The sequence below is a fragment of the Pseudophryne corroboree genome, chromosome 10 (genome assembly GCF_028390025.1).
Source record: "Pseudophryne corroboree isolate aPseCor3 chromosome 10, aPseCor3.hap2, whole genome shotgun sequence".
Taxonomy (NCBI): domain Eukaryota; kingdom Metazoa; phylum Chordata; class Amphibia; order Anura; family Myobatrachidae; genus Pseudophryne; species Pseudophryne corroboree.
Genome location: NC_086453.1, coordinates 151007051 through 151033144, shown reverse-complemented (window position 1 = coordinate 151033144; position 26094 = coordinate 151007051). Strand labels below are relative to the sequence as shown.

At 45.2% G+C, this 26094-nt stretch overlaps 1 protein-coding gene across 2 annotated transcripts in view; it reads right to left on the bottom strand.

The window, feature by feature from the left end:
- Nucleotides 1–26094, bottom strand: part of TTYH1 (tweety family member 1) — a 476474-nt gene that overhangs the window by 132481 nt on the left and 317899 nt on the right. For both annotated transcript variants that reach the window (XM_063942879.1, XM_063942880.1), the window contains exon 4: nt 8313–8533. In XM_063942879.1, the coding sequence (XP_063798949.1) occupies nt 8313–8533 (221 nt within the window). The remainder of the gene's footprint in view (nt 1–8312; nt 8534–26094) is intronic.

Genomic DNA, 26094 nt, shown 5'->3' with positions numbered 1-26094 from the left:
TAACAGTCTGGGGGCATGAAGATCACAACTGCGCACCCACGACCGCTCCTCCGGGCCATACCCCTTCCAGTGCACCAAAAATGACAGCCGACCCCGAACCATCTTAGAGTCCAGAATCCTTTCAACAACAAACTCCCTCTGGCCACGTATCAGAAGAGGGGAAGGTCTTCCACTGGAAGAAGGATTACTAATCGCCCGTTTTAAAAGGGAACAATGAAATGTTTTATTGATACCCAAAGAATGGGGTAGATCTAACTGAAATGCCACCGGATTGATAACCCTAGTGATCTTATAAGGACCGATGAACCGGGGGCCTAACTTATGAGATGGCTGTCTCAACTTCAAATTCTTGGTAGACAACCAGACGAAGTCTCCTAACTTGAAGCTGCAGGGTCTTTTCCGCTTATCAAAAACCCTTTTGGTCACTAATGACACAGACACAAGGGCTTTCTTCACTTTCCTCCAAATACCTCTAAGGACCGAAACCACAGAGGAACCACCAGGCGTGGAGTCCCGGGGGTCAAAAGAATTGGCCTTAGGATGATGCCCATACACACAAAGGAAGGGAGAGATCCCTGTAGCAGAGTGAGCCGCGTTGTTATAGGCAAACTCCGCCATGGACAGATGAGCCACCCAGTCAGTCTGACACTTGGAGACATAACACCTGAGGAACTGCTCCAAGGACTGGTTCACCCTTTCAGTCTGCCCATTAGACTGCGGATGGTAGCCTGACGACAAGCTGACAGAAATCTGGAGATCGGAACAAAATGCCCTCCAGAATTTGGCCACAAACTGGGATCCGCGGTCAGAGACCACATCAAGTGGCAAACCGTGGAGGCGCACAACATGCAGCATAAATAATTCAGACAGGCGTCTGGCCGATGGCAGCCCAACCAATGGAACGAAGTGCGCCATCTTCGAAAACCTGTCAACGACAACCCAGATGGCTGTCATCCCCGAGGATTTGGGCAAGTCCACCACAAAATCCATTGAAATGTGGGTCCATGGCTTAGATGGAATAGAGAGTGGATGTAATGGGCCAACAGGAACCCCTCTAGGAGTCTTATTTCGGGCACAGATGTCACATGCCCGAACCCACTGATCCACATCCCTAGCCACCGAGGGCCACCACACCGCCCTAGATAGCAACTCCCGAGTTCTGGCAATACCCGGGTGACCTGCCGACTTCTTGGCATGGAATTCCAGGAACACTCGCTGTCTTAACCTAGGAGGCACAAACAAAAGACCTACCGGAAGGTCTGGAGGAGCCTGCTCCTGTGCTCTAAGGACTAATGACAAGAGGTCCTGGGTAATGCCCACTTTAATACATGATGGGGACACAATGGGCAATGGCTCCTCGGTGGTCTCCTGGATTGGAGCAAAACTCCGCGAGAGCGCATTAGCCTTGATGTTTTTTGACCCAGGGCGATATGTTATCAAAAAATTAAAGCGAGCAAAAAACAAAGCCCATCGTGCCTGCCTGGCATTGAGGCGCTTCGCTGACTCTAAATATGCCAAATTCTTATGGTCGGTGAGAATTGAGACCACAAACTTAGCCCCCTCAAGCCAGTGTCTCCACTCCTCGAGTGCATCCTTAATAGCCAACAATTCCCGGTTACCCACGTCATAATTCATCTCAGCAGGCGAAAATTTACGGGAAAAGTAAGCACAGGGATGAAGGCGATTATCAGACACCCCCATCTGAGAGAGCACTGCCCCAATACCCATCTCAGAGGCATCCACCTCCACCACAAAAGGACGCTCTGGATCTGGGTGTCGCAGCACCTTGGCCGAGACAAATGCCCTTTTGAGACGGGCAAAAGCCGCTTTGGCCTCACAAGACCAGTGAGCAACATCCGCCCCTTTCTTAGTGAGTGCCACCAAGGGTGCCAATATAGACGAAAATCCAGCGATAAATCGTCTATAAAAATTCGCAAAGCCCAGAAAACGCTGAAGCGCCTTCAAACTAGTGGGCTGCACCCAATCCAGGACTGCCTGTACCTTGGAACCCTCCATTTGGAAACCTTCTGGGGAGATAATATATCCTAGAAATGCGATTTGCTGAACTTCAAATTCGCACTTCTCCAGCTTCGCCCCAAGCCGGTGGTCTCTGAGTTTCTGGAGGACTAAGCGTACATGCTTCCGATGTTCCTCCAGGGAATGGGAGAAGATTAGGATGTCATCTAAGTATACAACTAAGAATCTATCCAAATATTCCCTGAGCACATCGTTCATGAAGTCCTGGAAGACTGCCGGGGCATTACAGAGCCCAAAAGGCATCACCAAATATTCATAATGCCCTGAGTGGGTATTAAAGGCAGTCTTCCATTCATCCCCCTCTCTTATTCGTATTAGATTGTACGCACTGCGTAGGTCAATCTTAGAAAAAATGGTGGCAGTACGAAGCTGGTCAAACAAGACCGAAATGAGAGGCATTGGGTATGAGTTTTTAATCGTGATACGGTTCAATTCCCTGAAGTCGATGCAGGGTCGCAATGAACCGTCCTTTTTACCCACGAAGAAGAACCCCGACCCAACTGGAGACTGTGAAGGTCTGATAAATCCCTTAGCCAAGTTCTCCTGAATGTACTCTGCCATAGCCTGAGTCTCAGGACGTGACAGGGAGTACAACCTGCTCTTGGGAAGCTTAGCATTCGGCAACAAATCAATGGCACAGTCATAGGGGCGATGGGGAGGTAGTACCTCTGCAACTCTTTTGGAGAACACGTCCGCAAAATCTGCATAACATCCTGGCAATCCTGGCAAACTTAGCTGCGAAAGCCTGACTGGAAGGCTCAAGCAACTCCTGAAACAATCAGTACCCCAACTAAAAATCTCCCCAGAGACCCAGTCAAATTGAGGATTGTGGGCCCTTAACCAGGGTAACCCCAACACCAATGGGGCAAAAGTACAGACAGTCACATAAAAGGACAATTTTTCAGAGTGTGTGGCTCCAATAAACAAAGAAATCTGGTTAGTGCAAGAGGTAATTTTACCCTGGGATAATGGTTCCCCGTTTAACCCACAAATCTCAATTTCCGATGCCAAGGGTACTAAGGGAACAGAGTGTTTCAGGGCGAATTGGCGGTCCATAAAAACCCTGTCGGCCCCACTGTCCACAAAGGCCTCAGTCTTGACAGTTTGACCGAGGATCTTCAAGGTCACCGGAATGATAAAAGTCTTCTTGGGAAATTCCGACTTCTGACCTGACAGGATATTTCCCATCACCCTCAGGCCCTGAAGTTTTCCGGCTTTTCTGGGCATATACTACCACATGACCTTTATTCCCACAGTACAAACATAACCCCTGCTGTCTCCTCCGCGTCTTCTCACGCGAGGAGAGGCGGGTAGCCCCAATCTGCATAGGCTCCTCGGAAAATTCCTCAGAGTCTGAGGTTCCCTTGGGAAAGAAGGAAACCTCGGTCTCCCTTTCAAGCCTGCACTCTCTCAGCCGTCTATCCACCCGAATGGATAACTGCATGAGCTGATCCAAGCTATCAGGCAAGGGATATTGTACCAGTTGGTCTTTTAACTGGTTAGAAAGACCTCTTCGGTACTGGTGTCTCAGGGCTGGGTCATTCCACTGGGTATCATGGGCCAACTTCCGAAACTCCGTACAATAAACCTCAACTGGCCTTCGCCCTTGCTTAAGGATCGAAATCTGAGCCTCGGCTGAGGCCGTCTTGTCAGGGTCATCCTACAACATGCCCAGTGCCGTAAAAAAAGCATCAACACTTTTAAGCGACGGACAGTCAGGCTGCAACCCATATGGCCAGACCTGTGGGTCTCCTTGTAGCAAGGAAATCACTATGCCCACCCGCTGAATCTCCGACCCAGAAGACTGAGGCCTAAGCTGGAAATATAGCTTGCAGCTCTCCTTGAAACAAAAGAACTGCGAGCGATCTCCAGAAAAACGATCTGGAGATCTACTTTCGGCTCCTTAACCCCTGAAGGTACTGCTGCTGCGGGAGCTCCGCCAGCGGCCTGCGAGGTGTGCATTTTAATGGACAAATCATTAAATTGTCGAGTCAGGACCTGCACCTGATCGACCACCTGTTGCAAAGTATTTTGAGGGGTATGCTCCATATTCCCACAAAATTTCAACAGGAGTATTAGGCTGCTGAATATGTTATGCACACCAGTGCCAGCAGGAATGTACTGGTGTCTGAACGGTGAGGGATGCAAAACAAATGAACTCACAGACAGACTGGGGAATATGACATTACATACACAGAAGGTGATAGGGTAACAAAATAAACACAAAATGAACAGAGAAGCCCAAAGGCTAAGAAACTGGGTGTCTCCCTAGTATTAGGAATTCTCAGATGGAAAGAAGCGAGATGTAGTGATTTAATACGTAGAGAACCCGAAATGCTGTTGCTAAGGGCAACAGCAAAACCCTAAAGGGTTACCAACGGGTGTGGCAGTAAACTCCTTGGTCAGAGATGGAATAATAGACACAAGGAGAGTCTCCACAATCCTAGTCCTCACTTGCAGTGCACTGGTTCAGCTTACTGCCACTAAACTGACACCTGAACACCTTGCACAGTGAGAAAGGATTTTGGAAGGCAAGTCTGAGAATACAGCCGCAAACTTGCTAGGTTCACAGAGTAGCAAAAGAACCCCAGCAGGTTAAACGACTGACTCCAGTCTTACTGCTAGGTCTGGATTGGCAGAGTGTAATACCAAATCCCAAGGCCTATTTGCAGTAAGCAACAAACAAATACAAAGTTTACACAGTACTAGCTAGCTTTCAGGAACTGACTAACCAACAAAGATTCAGCAGCATCTGCCTAACCTGAGAAGAGGGTTTACATAGCAGGTGCTGTCCACGCCCCACTCAGACCTCACAGACTGTGAGCACAAAAACCAGCACCGGATTCCCTGCCGTGCACAGAGCCTGTAACCACTGCACAGCAAAAGACCCGAACCGGAGTATCAGCTACGCTCAGGTTACTCCGCATGCACTTGTCTCCCGGTTGCCATGACGACGTGGCAGCACAGAGCAGGAGACCCTAACAGGTGCATTGCGTAAAATAACGCTTCGGCAGACTCAATCGCTTTTGGGTCTGCTTTACTTTGCCTGCAGGGTCATCCCTATGGGTCAGCTATTTTGTCATAAATTGGAGCGGGCCACAGCAGGGGTCCCCAGATCCCATGATTTGATCAGGTTGTCTTCCGACGTAAAACGAAACTTCCTTTCTTGAGGATTTTAATAGTGTTCAGATCTGGCTGGCCCCTCCTGTCGATAATTTTTGTTTGCAGTTGTTTACCGATGCTGCTGGTGTTGGTTGTTACCTTGGTAGGACCTGGTGTGCGGCCTCTTGGCGGCGCAGCTGTTTCGATGGCGGTTTGACTAAGGACCTTTTGCTCTTGGAGTTGTTCCTCGTCACGGTGGCCATGAAGGTTTGGGGCGTGCGTCTTTGCAATCGCAGCATCTTGTTTAGGTGTGATAATCTGGGCATGGTGTATCTGTTTGCGCTACAACATGCTGTTTAGGGCGCAACATGTCCCAGGGGTTGATAACGAGGTGGCCGATGCGCTCTCTCGGTTTCAATGGGAGAGATTCCGGGCACTTTTCCCGGATGCTGATGTTCTTGGGGTGCTCTGCCCTTCTTATGTTTGGCAAGTTACCGAGACGGCTTGGAGGGGCTAGCAGAGCATTCCATTGCCCTGAGTACCCTCCGGAATTACCGTCAGGCTTGGGCTCGATGGGAGGCATTCGCCCATGATCGGGGTCTTGTAGGCATGAGCGGGCATCGGACGATGCTTTCTTTTATTTGGCAGCTCTGTTTCTGAAAGATCTAGGACGGTTGTCTCTAGATACCTGGCGGGTTTTTCATTTTTTGCAAAGTAGAAGGAAGTTCCTCCAACTTTGCTGATTGTCGGGCCCTTGACGAGGCCAGGAAGATGCTTAACTCAGCTGTGGCTAAATGGGTCTGGCTAATGGTGGTGCCGTGTACCGCATGAGCGGATCAGATTCCGTTATCGTTATCTTTACCGGCCCGATGGGGTGGATTGGGATAAGGAAGGTTTACTTATTTTTCTGGAGGATCTCTTTTTGGTGGTGTCTTCTGTGAGGTAGGCTTATGGTGGCGGAGCAAAGTTTCTGGGACCAGGAAGTTCACTTGTGGCGGGAAAGAATGGCAGGTTACCTGTTTTAGGTCATAGATGGATTTTTTTTTTTTTAATTTATTCATAGTTGTTTGTTGCGCTCACCTTCGTTGACTGTGTATAATGGCTGGACCACCTAGACGGGGCGATAGACAGGGGCGATATCGCACAGACGGGTGGGTAGTCATGATAAAAGGTTGAGTGAATACCTTTTTGTTGTTAGTTTGTTTGGGAAGTATGTTGCAGTTTTGCGGTTTGGGGAGTGCGTTCTAGACATTCTTTCTTTGCCACCATTATCTAATAATTTTCTTTACAGCTAGTTAAAGTTTACAGTTGTTTAAATAAATCAGCTAACATTTCTCTGCCAAACCTAAGTCGTTATTTTATGTAAGATAAAGTATTTGTGTTATGATTCATGCACATGTTCATTCATCAGCCGTTAGGATGTTTATGGGAGTGTATCATGCTAATCTGCCTCTTCAAATCAGCAGCTGGCTCTCAGTGATGGGCAGAGCCGGATTAAGGTATTGAGGGGCCCGGGGTACTTAAGACAGGGGGCCCTAAGGTCTAAAATAAAAAGTATAATATATATATTAGGTCGATGTGTTCTTCCTAACATCACAACTGGACGGGCAGTTGAATTTGCCCACCCAGCTGTGATGTCAATCCCTGCAGTCAGTACACACAGCCAGACATGCTAATGTATCTGCAAGATATATTGGCATCGGTTGTGCTGTAGAGCTGTCCCGATATGTCTGTAAATGACATCATTCACAGACATATCAAGTGTACACACCCACCGATATATCTGCCAGGGTGTACTTAAGAATAAATGATGCCTTTGGTCACTTCTAGGCAGGTTTGGACTGGCCCACTCGGGAAAGGGGAAACCCCTCCCCCTTCCACCCACTTCCTCCTCTAGGAATCAGGGTCCAGACTGTGCATTTGTACTATACATTACACATATGTTACCTTATACTGCCCAGGACTATGGTTTATTTTCTACAGTGCATTGCGGTTACATTATCATGCATGCACTAGCAGTATTTACTATATATATTTTTCAAGGGATCAGAGCAGGCACTATCTAATGGTTAGCCAAACCTTTGTGGTAGCTGGCCACACCCCCTCTGGAGATTGACTACACTCCTAAAAATGAGCCTCTACCACTTCATTCCCCAGGTGGGCCCTTCATGTCCCAGTCTGACACTGCTTCTACATATATAAATGAGTGTGCAACTTCTTATGATGACTCAGCCACAATGATGAGTACAAAAAAACCCTAATAGCGCGAATAGGTATTGGTGTAAATATATACAGATATTAATATAATTAATAATATTGACTTGATTGCGACAGCCTCAGAGACTTATCTGTACTAGTCTCAATTAATATAGCTGGAAACAAAGAGAAAAGGGGCCGCGCTAAAGAGTCAATAATATAATAATATAAAATGCCGGTGGGTAAAATTGAAATCGTATTTATTACATGTATAAACAGTAAAAATTGCTTATTTCTATAATAAAAAGAAAGAATAGATACAAGCATAAATAATAAAAGCAACAGAATGACTATATTGACTTTCTGATTAGTAACTAAATAAATAGTAGCAATTCTTTCTCTTGTATGTATTTGTATCCAAAATGGAACAAGCTGGAGACTGATGTATATTCAGTTTGGCAGAGTTAGTAAACTGCTGTGATCCATATACCGCTGTAGAAATAAATTATGTCCAATGTGGACGTAATGAAACAAAGTGCACTGGAAGAATTAAGATACAGATAACCGCACTGATTGTCAGAAGTTGCTGCTGGGAGCCGCTACTCTTATCCCTGCTGTCCGGGACCTTTTGCGGGGTGTGATTCGGTAGAATTACTAGACCCTCTCTCATATAATGCAACGTTGAGTTCAGGTTTAATTCTTTATGTACTGATGTTTAACATGTATGTTACATAGCAGCATACAGAATAATAAAGTGTATCTGGAATGATATCTACAGTAGTTTACAGAAAAAGAAAGCCTGGTGTTATATTGAAATTTGCATCATTTATCATAGTATAATTGATCTAGATGTAAGTCTGTAGCTGTAGTTTCACCATGTTGTCACTCATTCATTGTTTTTATTTTCCTCACGCTGCCCCCACCCAGAATTGCTATAAAGCGATGATATTATCCTATAGAGAGGTTCAGAAACTCACCTATAATCCTCAATGAAATTAACTTGCTCAGCCACAAAATTTGGATTCAGCTCAGCCCCCTTCCAGAAGGAGATCTCTGCCAAGTTCTGGGCCACGGACTCTACTTCCCGCCTGGTGTTCCGAACAATTACCAAAAAATCTGTGCGCTTAGAAAAAATCTCTTCCAGCTGAGTTAGGTCGCTCTTTACGACGGAACTGAGAAGTTGCACCATGTCCGAAATCTGCAGGAACAAAGAGTGACACATAGTTCATATAAGCTCATTGTCTGATCTCAGTTTAAAATCATGGGGAAGATTACCTCATTTCACAGGGTTGGTATAGAACAACCTTTTGTTTTGCTTAATATTTAATAGGACTTGAAGCTGAAAAATGACTGAATGGAGATGTTTACTGAGATTGATATTCCCAAATTATAATAAAAAAACAAACAATATTTAAACATATCAGTTACTCTGCAGCACTTAGAGTTAACTGTGTGAACTGTGATTAGTGAAGGGGCATACACACGGACAGAGCAATATGAGCTAACGATATGGACTATGTAACATATTTAATGAGGTTGAAAAGAGGCAAAATGCCCATCGGGTTCAACCTGTATTCTGTATTGAGCTGAGTTCATTATAATGTCCCTGCTGAAGTAATGTGTTATGACTAATTAACAACTATAAATCATGTTCCTCCCAGCTTATCAATGTCAATATTTTAAATGCTATAACCGTGGATATTTTTTTCAGTCAGAAATGTATCCAATCCGTTTTTAAATGCATTTACGGAGTCCGCCATTACCACCTTCTCAGGAAGGGAATTCCAAATCCTTATTGCCCTAACTGTGAAGAACCCTTTCCTACGTTGCGTACGGAATTTCCTCTCCTCTAGACTCAGTGAGTGCCCACGTGTCCAATACAGAGTTCATTTAGTAAACAAATCCTCTGATAACTCTTTGCAATGTCCCTTTACATATTTGAAGATATTAATAATGTCTCCTCTTAGATGCCTCTTTTCCAGTGTATACATATCCAACCTAGTAACAGAGCCGGCCATAGGTATAGGCAAACTAGGCAATTGCCTAGGGCATTTGATATGCCTAGGGGCATCAGCAGCTTCTGTTGATTAAAATGATATGCAGCATGCCTATATTCTGTGTGTAGCATTTCATATGCAGAAACAGCCACAGTCTCACACAGTATATAGGCATGCTACATATCATTTTAATCAGCAGAAGCTGCTTGTGCATCCTAGCCACATAGCAATGCAAATAAGCTGCATTTTCATAAAAACAAAGGTGCCCGACGTTAGCATTGAGGCAAGATTTATGAGGACACATCTGTAGCCAAGCAGAGGCAGAGGTCACAGTGTTAGTGGCAGTGTGAGGGCTGTGTGCATGTGAGTGGGTTGGTTGTGCAGTAGTATTCAGAATATGTGTAAGCAGCATTATGTGTGTCATGTAAAAATGCATTAATAATGTCACGTGCAACATATGTGTAAGGGGCACTATGTGTGTCATGTGTATAAGGGCATTAATAATGTGCGGCATATGTGTAACAGGGTACTACTGTATGTGTGTCATTATGTGTATAGGGGCACTAATAATGTGCAGCAAATGTGCAGGGGGCACTATGTGTGTCATTATGTGTACAAGGGCATTAATAATGTGCGGCATATGTGTAAGGGACATTATGTGTAAAAGGGCATTAATAAAAGTTGTCATAATGTGTAAGGCACATTATGTTTATAAGGACCTTAATAATGTGTTTCATATGTGTAAGGGGCATTACTCTGTGGCATTATGTGTATAAGGTGCTCTACTATGTGGCGTTGCGTATAGAAAGGGCACTACTGTGTCATCTAATGTGAATAAAGAGCAATAGGGTGTGGTGTAATGTGAATAGGGAGCAATTCAGAGTGATGAAATGTGAATAAGGGTCTCTAATGTGAGGAGTAACGTTTATAAGGTAAAGTGATACTACTGTGGGATGTAATATGAATTATGAACACTATTGCATGATCAAATGTGAATAAAGTACAGTACTGTGTGGCATAATTGGAATTGGGGGTACTATTGTGTGGCCATGCCCATTTGCCAGCAAAAACACACCCCTTTTTGGGCTGAGCACCAAATGTGCGAACTGTTCCTATTTAAAATATAGGGGGTACAAACACCAAAATAAGGACTGCTATGGGTGAGGGGTGATGGTGCTGGGAAAGAGGTGCAAGGTCAGAGGCAGAACCAGCGGTGGTACTAGGGGGCACCAGCCAAAATCTTGCCTAGGGCATCATATTGGTTAAGGCCGGCTCTGCCTAGTAATATATGTAGTCTATGTCGTTAAAAAAACTAGTCCATATCGTTACGTGTGTATAGAACCAGGGACGAACAATGTGCACTCCCGGGGATCGTAATCAATGGTAAAAATAGACATTGCATGCACATACAATTTTGACTACATGACTAGAATATACATACTCAAAATCATTCATAGCCAAAATTGTTCTGTGTCAATGTTGTTGGTTCTGGACTCCGAGGAATTTCAAGGGAAATCATTAAGCCAAAATTGTTCATAGCCAGAATCGCACCGTATGTGTTCGCCTTCAGAGAATAGATTAGAACCTTAGAAATTGAATTTATACATGACAGCTGTAACCTCCTCGTCCACAATATTAACATCATTTACTCTTTTTTTTTTTAACTTTTCTTTTAAGAGGCAACTGTCACGATCCGGGTATCTGGACGCCATTACTTACCCTTCAGATGCCTCCTAAGGCTGGCTCAGCGTTCCAGGACCGGATCCCATCTGTTATGCTGATGTCCACATTCCTGCCTCCTCTCCTGTCACTCTGAGACGCGGTCACCGCAACGCCTGTTACATCCGGAATGGCGTCTCCCGCGGCCTCCGCCGCTGTTCCTGAATTTCCACATGCAGAATGTCAGAGTGGTGATTACGTCAGCCGCGGCCTCCGCTGTGCCCGCGTGGTTAAATGTGCACTTATCAGTCTGGCGTCTCCTGTCTCCTGTGGCCGGCGCCGCCATTACTGTTTTAATTCCCACATGGATTACAAACCAAACTTCCCTCCAAGTGTCTGCATGGGCGCAGCCATCTTGGATTCTGTCATCTGTTCATTTCCACCAATCTGCTGTTTGCATTGTTAATCTGCATAATTGCCTAGCCAATCCCTTCCTTGCTGCAGGTATAAATATGCTGTGCCTGAGCAAGGAAGGCGTCAGTGCTTTGGTTGTCAAACTTAGTTCCAGTTTGTCTCTCTCCTGTGGTTGTTTTCCAGGTTCCAGCTCCTATCTCCACACTTCCACTAAAGAGACCCGCACCAGCATTCCACCTGCGGTGTAGCCTGACTCTCCTATCCATTTGGATTCATCTGCTTCCAGCTACAGATCCACCTACTTTCAGCATCCAGCTTCCAGCAGAGGTCAGCTCTTCTTAAAGTGCCGGTACCCTTTTCTGCAGATTATCATTTATCACCGGCATTATAATTTCACCGCTCTCAAACTCCAAACATCACTTCACATTCCATCGCTCTCAAACTACATTTATTATTTAACTGGTTCCAGCCAGTATCCACTCCGTGCCAACATCAGCCTGGTTCCAGCCAGTACCCACAGCAGCCGTTTTATCCACAGCAGCCCAGCTTTCCCTGGAACACCAGCTGGTACGATCCTGGGCTATCTCCATTGCTACAGTCGGGCCTGGTAAGGACTTTCCATCTAGAAGATTATAAGAACTATCTCACACTACCAGAGCCCTGTGGCCCTTGCCACCCTGTAATACCCAGGAACTGTATTTATCCTCTGCTGATTTTTATGTTTTCTTTTACTGCTGCTGTGTTACGGAGTTTGTCATAAATAAACATCATTGACTTTTACCCTGGTTGTCGTGGTCACGCCTTCGGGCAGTTCTTCTACATGTTACTTACATGTCTAGGGGTCTGATACAACCTCCCAGGTTCCGTTACATCTCAACCCCTACAACTGAGGCTGCCTCCCGTCAGCTCAGGCCCTCAGTTGTGACAGTAAGCACTGACCTTATGAATCCAGCCGGAGACCAGGATCAAGCGGCCAGGCCGATGCAAGAACTGTCAGCCCGACTTGAACATCAGGAGGCTGCACAGGGCCACATCATCCGCTGTCTCCAGGATCTCTCTACTCGGCTGGATGGGATTCAGACAACCCTCCGTGGATCAGACGCGTCCGGTGCGTCAACCACAGTGACTCCAGCTATAACCCCACCCACCTTACCCATTTCTGCTCCACGTCTTCATCTTCCAATGCCAGCAAAATTTGACGGATCTCCAAGATTCTGCAGGGGATTTCTCAACCAGTGTGAGATTCAGTTTGAGCTACAACCTGGCAATTTTCCCAGTGACCGTATATAAAAATTGCCTACATTATCTCTCTTCTCAGTGGCTCAGCCCTTGATTGGGCATCACCGTTATGGGAGAGGTCCGACACCCTGCTATCCTCCTACACTGCATTCGTGTCAACATTCAGGCGTATCTTCGACGAGCCAGGCCGGGTAACTTCAGCTTCATCTGAGATTCTCCGTTTACGCCAGGGATCACGTACTGTAGGACAATATCTTATACAGTTCCAGATCCTGGCATCCGAACTGGCATGGAACGACGAGGCCCTGTATGCTGCATTCTGGCATGGCTTATCTTAGCGTATTAAAGATGACTTAGCTACCAGAGACTTACCTTCCAAGTTAGATGAGCTAATCTCACTCTGCACGAAAGTTGATTTACGTTTCAGAGAGAGAGCAACTGAGCGTGGAAGATCATCTGCTCCAAAATTTTCTGCTCCTCCTCCTCGCCAACTGTCACCATCTAAAGACGAGCCCATGCAAATTGGCCGTTCCCGTTTAACTCCTGCTGAGCGCCGAAGACGTCTCTCTGAGTTTCTTTGTCTTTACTGTGCAGCTCCGTCTCACACCATCAATGCCTGTCCCGAACGTCCGGGAAAACTCCAAACCCTAGCTCGCCCAGGAGAGGGCCGGCTTGGAGTAATGATCTCCTCTCCATCTCCTCATGATTGTAATCTCCCAGTCTCGCTTCAAGTTGCTCAACGTTATCGGAACGTCATTGCCCTCCTTGATTCCGGAGCAGCTGGGAACTTTATTACCGAAGCCTATGTTAAACGGTGGTCCCTACCACCGAGAGACTTCCTTCATCCATCTCCTTAACTGCCGTGGATGGCAGCAAGATTTTTGATGCAGTTATTTCCCTAAGGACTCTACCAGTTCGTCTGAGAGTGGGAGTTCTTCATTCCGAATTTATTTCTTTTTTAGTGATTCCAAGAGCCACACATCCTGTGGTCCTGGGCCTTCCATGGCTCCGTCTTCACAATCCATCTATTGATTGGACGACTATGCAGATTCTGGCATGGGGTCCCTCCTGTGCTGAGACATGTTTGTTTAAAGTATTGCCTGTCTGTTCTTCCTCCCCCAGGTCGTCTGATGTTCCACCTCCTCCATATCAAGATTTCACGGATGTGTTCAGTAAAGCTTCTGCTGATATCCTTCCTCCTCATAGAGAATGGGACTGCCCGATTGATCTCGTTCCAGGGAAGGTTCCACCTCGAGGCCGAACTTACCCGTTGTCTCTGCCTGAGACGCATTCTATGGAGGAATACATTAAAGAGAACCTAGCAAAGGGGATCATTCGACCTTCCTCTTCTCCAGCCGGCGCAGGCTTCTTTTTCGTAAAGAAAAAAGATGGTGGTCTGCGGCCGTGCATCGACTACAGAGGTCTGAACGACATTACCATCAAGAACCGCTATCCACTACCCCTGATTACTGAGCTCTTTGATAGAGCTAGCGGAGCTACCATCTTCACAAAGCTGGACTTGAGAGGTGCATACAATCTCATCCGGATCCGTGAGGGTGACGAGTGGAAGACCGCCTTTAACACCCGTGACGGACATTATGAGTACCTCGTCATGCCCTTCGGATTGAGCAATGCTCCAGCTGTCTTCCAGCATTTTGTCAATGAGATCTTCAGAGACATTTTATACCGTCATGTCGTGGTCTATTTAGATGATATCCTCATTTTTGCCAACAATTTAGAGGAACATCGTTTTTGGGTAAAAGAGGTTCTGTCCCGTCTCCGTGTCAATCATCTCTATTGCAAATTAGAGAAATGCATCTTTGAAGTCAAGTCCATTCCGTTTCTGGGTTACATTGTGTCCGGTTCCGGACTAGAGATGGATCCTGAGAAACTACAAGCAATCCAGAATTGGCCGATACCCTTAACCCTCAAAGGGGTCCAGAGCTTCTTAGGGTTCGCCAATTATTACAGAAAGTTTATACGAGACTTTTCCACCATTGTGGCGCCTATTACTGCTTTAACTAAGAAGGGTGCTAACCCGTCCAAGTGGTCTGAAGAAGCTACGCAAGCTTTTCATCTTTTAAAACAACGGTTCATCTCTGCACCAGTTCTGAGGCATCCCGACGTCGACTCTCCTTTCATCTTAGAGGTGGATGCCTCCTCCGTTGGAGTGGGAGCGGTGTTGTCTCAGAGGGCTAAAGATGGTCATTTACACCCTTGCAGTTTCTTCTCCCGGAAGTTCTCCCCAGCTGAGAGCAACTATGCCATTGGCGACCAGGAGTTGCTAGCCATCAAGCTCGCTCTAGAGGAGTGGAGGTATCTGTTGGAGGGAGCTTCTCATTCAATCACCATACTTACGGACCACAAGAATCTTTTATATCTGAAAGGCGCACAATGTCTCAATCCTCGTCAGGCCAGATGGGCACTTTTCTTTTCCAGGTTCGACTTTAAACTCCAGTTCTGTCCGGGCTCTCAGAATCGCAAGGCCGATGCCCTTTCCCGCTCATGGGAGCAAGAAAATGAGTCGGAGTCTTCAGACAAGCATCCTATTATTAATCCGTTGGCATTCTCCACGGTAGGGATGGACTCTACGCCCCCACTAGGGAAAAGTTTTGTGAAGCCGGTACTGAGGAAGAAGCTCATGCATTGGGCCCATGCTTCCCGTTTTGCCGGACATACAGGTATTCAAAAAGCCCTGGAGTTTATCTCTAGGTCCTATTGGTGGCCAACTCTGAGAAAGGACGTTATGGAGTTTATTGCATCTTGCCCAAAGTGTGCCCAACATAAAGTATCCCGCCAGTCGCCTGCGGGGCAACTGGTTCCACTATACGTTCCCCGTCGACCATGGACCCATTTGTCGATGGATTTCATTACAGACTTACCCATGTGCAACAAGTTCAATACCATCTGGGTGGTAGTTGACCGGTTCACCAAGATGGCACACTTCATTCCTCTCACCGGTCTTCCGTCAGCTTCCAAGTTGGCTCAAGTGTTCATACAAGAGATCTTCCGACTTCACGGTCTTCCTGACGAAATTATCTCAGATCGAGGAGTCCAATTCACAGCCAAATTCTGGCGAAGTTTATGTCAAGTCCTCCAAGTCAAACTAAAGTTTTCCACGGCTTACCATCCTCAGACCAATGGTCAAACTGAGAGGGTGAATCAGGACTTGGATGCCTTCCTCCGCATCTATGTGTCTTCCTCTCAAGATGACTGGGTTCAATTACTTCCCTGGGCCGAGTTCTGTCATAACAATCAGTATCATTCCTCATCTTCTTCAACACCATTCTTCACCAACTTTGGATTCCACCCTAAAGTCCCTGAATTCCAACCGCTCCCAGCAACTTCTGTTCCAGCAGTGGATATCACCTTGCATCAGTTTGCAAACAACTGGAAGAGTGTACGAGCAGCTCTGCTCAAGGTATCGTTCAGGTATAAGAAGTTTGCGGACAAGAGGCGTAGAGCGGTTCCTGCTCTCAAGGTGGGTGATCGGGTATGGTTATCCACGAAGAATTTGAGGTTAAGAGTTCCCAGTATGAAGTTTGCACCTCGCTACACTGGTCCTTTCAAAATTGAGCAAGTCATCAATCTTGTTGCTTACAGACTTCAGTTACCTCCCTTCTTAAAGATACCTAGGACATTCCATGTTTCCCCGTTGAAACCGCTGATCCTGAATCGGTTTCATTCCTCACTTCCTCCAACTCCGAAAGTCCAAACTCAACGAGGCGTTGAGTATGAAGTGGCCAAGATCCTGGACTCACGTCACCGTTACGGGCAACTACAGTATCTTATTGACTGGAAGGGTTATGGCCCTGAGGAACGCTCATGGACCAATGCTTCTGATGTCCATGCTCCTGCCTTGGTCCGGAGATTCCATTCCAAGTTTCCTCAAAAGCCAAAGAAGTGTCCTGGGGCCACTCCTAAAGGGGGGGGTGCTGTCACGATCCGGTTATCTGGACGCCATTACTTACCCTTCAGATACCTCCTAAGGCTGGCTCAGCGTTCCAGGACCGGATCCCATCTGTTATGCTGATGTCCACATTCCTGCCTCCTCTCCTGTCACTCTGAGACGCGGTCACCGCAACGCCTGTTACATCCGGAATGGCGTCTCCCGCGGCCTCCGCCGCTGTTCCTGAATTTCTACATGCAGAATGTCAGAGTGGTGATTACGTCAGCCGCGGCCTCCGCTGTGCCCGCGTGGTTAAATGTGCACTTATCAGTCTGGCGTCTCCTGTCTCCTGTGGCCGGCGCCGCCATTACTGTTTTAATTCCCACATGGATTACAAACCAAACTTCCCTCCAAGTGTCTGCATGGGCGCAGCCATCTTGGATTCTGTCATCTGTTCATTTCCACCAATCTGCTGTTTGCATTGTTAATCTGCATAATTGCCTAGCCAATCCCTTCCTTGCTGCAGGTATAAATATGCTGTGCCTGAGCAAGGAAGGCGTCAGTGCTTTGGTTGTCAAACTTAGTTCCAGTTTGTCTCTCTCCTGTGGTTGTTTTCCAGGTTCCAGCTCCTATCTCCACACTTCCACTAAAGAGACCCGCACCAGCATTCCACCTGCGGTGTAGCCTGACTCTCCTATCCATTTGGATTCATCTGCTTCCAGCTACAGATCCACCTGCTTTCAGCATCCAGCTTCCAGCAGAGGTCAGCTCTTCTTAAAGTGCCGGTACCCTTTTCTGCAGATTATCATTTATCACCGGCATTATAATTTCACCGCTCTCAAACTCCAAACATCACTTCACATTCCATCGCTCTCAAACTACATTTATTATTTAACTGGTTCCAGCCAGTATCCACTCCGTGCCAACATCAGCCTGGTTCCAGCCAGTACCCACAGCAGCCGTTTTATCCACAGCAGCCCAGCTTTCCCTGGAACACCAGCTGGTACGATCCTGGGCTATCTCCATTGCTACAGTCGGGCCTGGTAAGGACTTTCCATCTAGAAGATTATAAGAACTATCTCACACTACCAGAGCCCTGTGGCCCTTGCCACCCTGTAGTACCCAGGAACTGTATTTATCCTCTGCTGATTTTTATGTTTTCTTTTACTGCTGCTGTGTTACGGAGTTTGTCATAAATAAACATCATTGACTTTTACCCTGGTTGTCGTGGTCACGCCTTCGGGCAGTTCTTCTACATGTTACTTACATGTCTAGGGGTCTGATACAACCTCCCAGGTTCCGTTACATCTCAACCCCTACAACTGAGGCTGCCTCCCGTCAGCTCAGGCCCTCAGTTGTGACAGCAACATAAAAATGTTATTTAGCATTTAACACTCCATTTTAAGTAATGTATATGGGTGTCATAGTCTGAGTTCCAAGAGAGATGTTCTAGAACCCCGAAAGCTACAGACAGAGCTGTCAGTAAAACCATTGATAATTGCAGTGCAGGAACGGAGGTGTCGCACAATAAGGTGTTGTCAACCTGACATGCTAGTGTCTCGAGAAAGCAGGAGGATGGGCGTCTGCCCTGTTATGTGACCCCATAGAAGCATGTGTGATACAGACCACCTGTGCCTACCGTGGGTAGCAGAATACAGAACATATAAAGAGAAAAGAGTTGGCACCAGGGGAAGTTGCACTTAAGGGGAGGGGGGGGGTTGGGGGTGAGATGCACTATGGTCAAAATTAAGAGTATAGCATAATTTTACATTATAGGTTTTTAAAAGTAAATGTCAGTAATTGAAGTATTATTCAAGCAAATTCCATCATAAAAATATACCAAAATACAGCACAAATACAGAGTACAATCCCAGTAACCAGCGTATAATACACAAAGCAAGGACGTAGTAGGTATCAGTATTAACTTATGTAGAATATACGTGTCCTGGAAGAATAGATAGGGGGCTGATTAATACAGTACATGCTAAAGGACCACAATTTAGGAATATGTTAGAAAAATGTTTATTATGTGGTCATTAGTAATATTTTTGTGGGCCCAATCCCCCTGTTGAATACAGCCCCCTGCAGACTTACCTATTTTATGTAGGCAAAACTAGTAGATGTCTAAAGGTTAGATTGGTGGAGCATTTATATAACATACATAAAGGACTGGAAACACAAACGACTTCAGCCCATTTCAAGAGTACAAATAATTCTAAAGAATTACATATTAAGAATTTTATTGGGGTACGTAATGTCAAAGTCAGAAAAATATCACGCTGCACACTGCCATATATGCACCTCATGCGTGTGCCCGCTGCACGTGCATGAGCCCTCCCGTGCGTGCGTATATTCGCGGTCGCGTGCACTCGCGGACGCGCGGTATGCGCATTTACGGTAGAGTTTGTGTACGACTAGCGGGCGACTCAATCGTAACATATTTTATTCATATAATGTATTTTGTAGATTATGGTCCCTTTGATAGAATCTGAAAGTTTAGTTAATATAGTATGTTCAGAGACAAAGAGATCCCTCTTTGTTTGATACGAAGGGTCAGACAGGGGTTACACAGTGGTTTTTAGTATCCATCGGAAGAGAATATAATTAGCAATATTCCAGTGTTGGTTTGAAGCGGATTAATCGCTCGTGCGTATAGTTATGGACATAAGAAGTTTATGGACATTTACTATATTTGCACTTTATTACCCATGCGGCGGGAAACCCAGTTTCCCTCCCACCTGAGCAGTTTGAAATAGTCACAGCCCACCTGTATGAACCAACCTATGACCTTTTGTTATAATGCAGAGACGAATTCCTGTGTCCAATGAACAATAAGAATGTAGGGACCATTGTACTGTACTGTGTGTAAGTGTATAAAAGGACAAGCCGATCTGGGCCAGCTCTCTACTCTCTTCAACGGTTCTCATTGCTGATAATCGGGAGCTGGATATCCAGAAAGGCGCATGCGATTGTTTCCCCTTGTGCGTAAGTTTCTCTGCAACCATATTGTCTCTTATGTAATGTTATAAGCCATTCTCTCTCTCCTTCCCCCTTAAATATAATTGTATCTTTATTGTATTTTATGTGTAGTGATTCGGTTAGGTATTTTATGTTATCTTGGTAGTTTATAACTTGTATTGTATTATTCTTTTGCAATTGAACGTTTATTCATTTCCTTAAAAGGCGTTAGACCCTTAGACCGGTATTTGAGTGTTTATTATATTGCTAAGGGGTTCTCAAAGCGTCACATATGCTCATACAGCTTTTAAACTAACAAGGTTACACTGTGTTGCATTTACACCTTATCACTGCACAAGGGTTTACAGTATAAGTACATTGTTTATGGTATAGTTATAAAGGTTTAACACTGTGAGCGTCAGCGCCGCTTGTGATCTCCTCGTGGTCCTGAGCGTCCGCTACGCTGATAGCGTATCATTACGTTAGTCGGCAGCCTATAGCGTGCTTGCCTGTACGCTCTAAGCCGTGAGCGAACGTGCCGCTCGTGCGTCTCATCCACGGCTAAGCGTTCGTTACGCTACGTGCGTACTCTTACGGTATTCCATACGCCAATTGCGTACTGTGTTCTTTAACCTTTTAGAGTGTTTTATACAAGGTATAGAATAGGCATTGTCAATTGGGGACTCGCCCGCTCTTCACATATCTGCACTAGGTAATTTCAGCAGACATTATCGGTCAGCAAAAGGCGGGAGGTAATATTCCTCGTAGTGCTGACCAGATAAGCGTCTGCTTCGCTTAGTAAGGAGTGCTGAAGGAATCCGGAACCAAAAGGTAGGAACAGTACGTTATTGTCTTTTAAAACCTGTTTAGTTTCTGTTTTGCGAACGGAAGCAATAAGCATACACATCTGTATTTCTTGTTTAGTATTATTTGTCCGTATTTCATTCTCCTGATTGCCACACATTAGTGATAACGTGTTGAGACATTTGTTGTTATTAATAGTTAAAAGTAATATTTAAGGGAATAATTGTAAAAGGCACGCACACAATCTCGCCTAGAATACAAGGGAGATTTGAGTGGTGGTCAGTGAAGGATTACTGTTAAAGATCATTCACATTGATAAACGTGTAGTGTGTAACTGTGGACGTACTTGGTCTGTGTACACGTGTCCTTACAAGGGCAGGGCGTACGCAGCAAGGGTCGATGCACGGAGCGTGTATTACGCAACGGAGCGTACGGATACGCCCACATGATACAAACCGCACGATAGTATTGTTTAGTAAGCAATAAGGAAATAACGCGAAAATAACACAAATCTAACTCAAATCCAAAAGTTTAAAAGTTAAAAGAAAAAGACTTTCTCTGTTGCAATTCTTCTGGTTTAGGCTAATACCGAATGAAAGGATTTCTGCGCAGAAATAAAAATTAAAAGTGTACATGTGGTGAGTGTGTGTATATATATATATATATAAGTTTCTACAATTTTTTTTGGATTGAACCACAGGAAATCGAGTTCTCGTGAGGTACATACATGTAAGTGACATGCATGGTGGCTTGGGAGGCATCCCTTGTTAAACATTTAAAAAAAGAGCATTAGAGGAGGTCTACTGTAGCACAGACCAGGAGGTCCAGGTACAGCAGACTAAGAAGTCCGCTATAGATAAAAACAGCACAACACCAGAAAGGGTTGGTGCGGAACCCATATAGGCCATTAAGCTCAGGCTGAAGGAATTCGCAGCCATAATTTTCGATTCCACTGGTCGCTCCGCACATAAGATTAGTTGCTTATGTGCCGAACGATTGTACCGCATGTAATTGTGTGCATTAGTTAGTAATTTGACCCAGTACCATTTGTGTACGAAAGGGGTCATAAACGCTATTTGTACATTCTAACGTGATTTGTGTAATTTTTTTTATTTTAAGGGAGGTTCGCTGGTCACTTGGGAACTATCCAACAACCAATAGTTACTGGAAAGGGTTAAGTGCTCTTCGGATCACACCCACATGTTCCAGTAAATAGAGGTTCAGGTTGCAGGGGCCCTAGGTCGAGTACGCCAGCGCTAAGGCAGTGTGTGGGCGTATTGGTCGGCGTGGGCGAGTGAGTGGAGTACTCGGTAAACTGCCACCGCCGGCCAGAGCCGGCCATAGGTATAGGCAAACTAGGCAATTGCCTAGGGCATTTGATATGCCTAGGGGCATCAGCAGCTTCTGTTGATTAAAATGATATGCAGCATGCCTATATTCTGTGTGTAGCATTTCATATGCAGAAACAGCCACAGTCTCACACAGTATATAGGCATGCTACATATCATTTTAATCAGCAGAAGCTGCTTGTGCATCCTAGCCACATAGCAATGCAAATAAGCTGCATTTTCATAAAAACAAAGGTGCCCGACGTTAGCATTGAGGCAAGATTTATGAGGACACATCTGTAGCCAAGCAGAGGCAGAGGTCACAGTGTTAGTGGCAGTGTGAGGGCTGTGTGCATGTGAGTGGGTTGGTTGTGCAGTAGTATTCAGAATATGTGTAAGCAGCATTATGTGTGTCATGTAAAAATGCATTAATAATGTCACGTGCAACATATGTGTAAGGGGCACTATGTGTGTCATGTGTATAAGGGCATTAATAATGTGCGGCATATGTGTAACAGGGTACTACTGTATGTGTGTCATTATGTGTATAGGGGCACTAATAATGTGCAGCAAATGTGCAGGGGGCACTATGTGTGTCATTATGTGTACAAGGGCATTAATAATGTGCGGCATATGTGTAAGGGACATTATGTGTAAAAGGGCATTAATAAAAGTTGTCATAATGTGTAAGGCACATTATGTTTATAAGGACCTTAATAATGTGTTTCATATGTGTAAGGGGCATTACTCTGTGGCATTATGTGTATAAGGTGCTCTACTATGTGGCGTTGCGTATAGAAAGGGCACTACTGTGTCATCTAATGTGAATAAAGAGCAATAGGGTGTGGTGTAATGTGAATAGGGAGCAATTCAGAGTGATGAAATGTGAATAAGGGTCTCTAATGTGAGGAGTAACGTTTATAAGGTAAAGTGATACTACTGTGGGATGTAATATGAATTATGAACACTATTGCATGATCAAATGTGAATAAAGTACAGTACTGTGTGGCATAATTGGAATTGGGGGTACTATTGTGTGGCCATGCCCATTTGCCAGCAAAAACACACCCCTTTTTGGGCTGAGCACCAAATGTGCGAACTGTTCCTATTTAAAATATAGGGGGTACAAACACCAAAATAAGGACTGCTATGGGTGAGGGGTGATGGTGCTGGGAAAGAGGTGCAAGGTCAGAGGCAGAACCAGCGGTGGTACTAGGGGGCACCAGCCAAAATCTTGCCTAGGGCATCATATTGGTTAAGGCCGGCTCTGCCGCCGGCCTATCTCGAACATCTTGGTTTTTGTAAGGTTTAGCTGAAGACCCTGATTTGAAGGTCAGAGGTAGTGAAAGCAACACCTGCAAGAGATGGGGGCCAGTTGTTCAGGTAGGGGGCGATCAACCTCGGTTCGGGTTGATTTAGTAAACCGACCAATCGGGTTGGCAAGGTATGTAATGTGTGAGAAATATGGTCATCACACAGAAATATTATGCAATGAATGGGAAAGGATGACTGTGCATGACGGGAAAAAGTTTTCCCGGGTAGGTACTTTTAACCCAGAAGTGTTACAGAATTTAAGGAGAAGAGTGTGCCTGATTAAATCTTCAAAAAGGCGTAGTAAACATTATGATTATTTAAAATTGTGGCAACAGGAAAGTGAAATGCAAAGAAATTTAACTTATATATCTGACTCTCATCTTGGGAAGAGAGACATGGCAATGGAGAGGATTATGGTTGCAGAGAATGGCGCAATGGTGTACGATAAAAATGCACTTAGTAACTGTATTAAGAATGAAAGTAACAAATGTAATAATGTTTATAAAAATGAAAGTGTAAAAATTACAAATATTAACCTGTGCAAGTCGCACCCCATGTCAAACTTCCCTCAGGACTACAAGCAAGAAAGTGAGCCCAGCACGATGTCGGCACCTTTTCCAGTAGCCAGCCTACAAGACATCCAGGTGGACGCGACCAATTCGGTAAAGGCAGTAATCAAACCCCCTAACGGAGGGTCAGGTGAGGTCGTGTCCACAGGTACGTACGGTGTTATACATCACGCACAAACAAATGTACCCCATATTGTAAGACCAACACAAGGTGATGTAATTGAATTTAGTCCTGTCAGGGTGATCACAGTCTTCAATGGGAAGACTGACGCTCAGGGAATCATTCCCGCCAGGGACAGTGCAATGCGCCGTCCCTGGTCCCGGATGGAATTGAGAGCAATTATGTCTGAATTCCCTGATCCTAGGAAAGATCTAGTTGCATGTCAGAGATTTATTAAAGAACTAGGAAACTCCACAGAACCCACCAACAAAGATTGGCGGACAGTGCTGAGGGCATGTTTGCCCTCCAGTGTTGACCCTGCGAAATTTATTGCTGATTGTAAATTAGACACAGAGGTACCTTGTACGGAGGAACACAATCAGGAATGTATTAAGCAGATCAACCGACAGTTAGGAGTATATTTCCCTGCCGTTGTCATGTGGAATGAAATTTTCTCCATAAGACAAAACGAAGGGGAAAGTACTTCTAATTATTTCCATCGGGCATTGCAGGACATGACTAGGTATACCGGTATAACAAACATTAAAACAAATGTGAAGCATAGAGAAGTAGCGGTTAAAGTATTAATTAATGGTTTAAAGGAGGTGTTGAGAACAAGGGTACAGACCACCAACCCAAACTGGAGAAATATCTCGGTGGCTGCACTAAGAAAGTCCGCTGTTGGGCATGAGCAAAACATCAGCAAGCACAGGGAAACACAGAGACGTAAGGAGCCTCAGATCCCTGTGGGTAAGTCCAAGGTGATAAGGTGTTATAATTGCCAGAAGGAAGGCCATTATGCAAGAGATTGTAGATCAAGAAATATACAAAAGTCATATCAACCCCCTAGACAACAACATAACCATGGTACCCAAGAAATCAGGGAAGTACAGGGAAAGCGGTTGATGATGATGAGCATCCAAGCATTAGAGGAGGCATGAAATCGACCGAAACCCCAGGCCACTGGCACATGGAGGAAGCCAAGGGTTTGTTTTCTTTGTAAAAGAGAAGGGCATTATGCCAGCAACTGCAACAGCCCACATAAAGTCAGACCCCCTAGACATGAATATGAGCAAAGTTATGACACACCAAATTATAATCAGGGATCATATAGGAAGAATTTTGGGCCACACCCATGATATGTAGTCAGGAGAGGTGATCATTAGGACTGATGGTAAGCCTGAGGTAACGGTTAATAAATTGGGAGGTCATTCCCTGAAGACACAGGAATGACCGGGTAAAATTTGTAATGTATCTGTGAAATGTTTTCTTTTTCCCTATCTCTGACGGTCATCAGCAGGACTCAAACATTGCATAGCTACTTGGTCTTTGCAGAAGTCTACCAAACCCCAGCATGACCTATCCGCATCAATGTATCCTGGCCAGATACAAAGGGTGGAGTATGGAGGTGCTGGTGGGAGGGACTGAGCAAGGATACCATTGGACATGTAGATATGACAGCCTGATGATGAACGGCAGATCTGACAATGTTTTAAAATGTTTGAAAAATGTTTTTTTTCCTGTTGTTGTTTATTGTTGGTTTATGTAATATATATATATATGAATTGTTCTCTCTCTCTTTTTTTTTGTTTGTTTTCTCTCTTCCCACTCATGTTTTCATGTTTTAAAGATGGTATGTCACACATCAGTTAGACAAATGGTGATGCAAGATTTTTGCTCCTTACAGAAAGATCGCTGGTTTGGAAGAAATATTGTATCACCAGAATGTTCGGTTGGAAGACTGAGAGACAGCACCTTTGAGATGACAGCAGAACAAGAAGAACAACAAGACTAGAGAACTAATTAAGTTTCTCTCCCCCTCAAACTGTTTTTTTTTTGTACCCCCATTACAAATTTCTCCTTTTCTCCTCCTGTAAGATGGACTTGCCCCAAGAGACTGTGATATGGATTTTCCTGTTGACCATGATGTTGACCAGAGCAGTCTGTTTCGGTGAGAGTACCAGTGAGGTCGAGAAAGGATCCAGAAAGGTTCTGATGACAGAGACAGAGGCGTAAATTTCCAATAGAAGCACAATCACAGAGCAGAGGCGAGTACCGGAAACGATCTAGCAGCCATGTTATTTGTAAACATTGTGAAGGATTGTCAGCTGGAGAGAACTGTATCTGTAGACTCTGTGACAGTGTAGTTGAGGATGGGTACATCAAGAAATGTCAGTCCAGTTTTAACATTAACATGGATAGGCATCCATTGAGTGACTATCACTCCTTAGTGGGTAAAGTGTTAAATCAGACAGATTGTTGGGTATGCTCTCAAGTACCTCAAGGCCATAGCAAATCAGGATTAGTGCCCTTCCCTTTAACTATAGGGGAGGTACTTGAGCTAAGTGGTGGGAGGCCGGTGGACAGGAGGTTTAATATCTCCAGTCCTCCTAGTTTGAAGCTCCACCAATATCATGTGGATAGATCC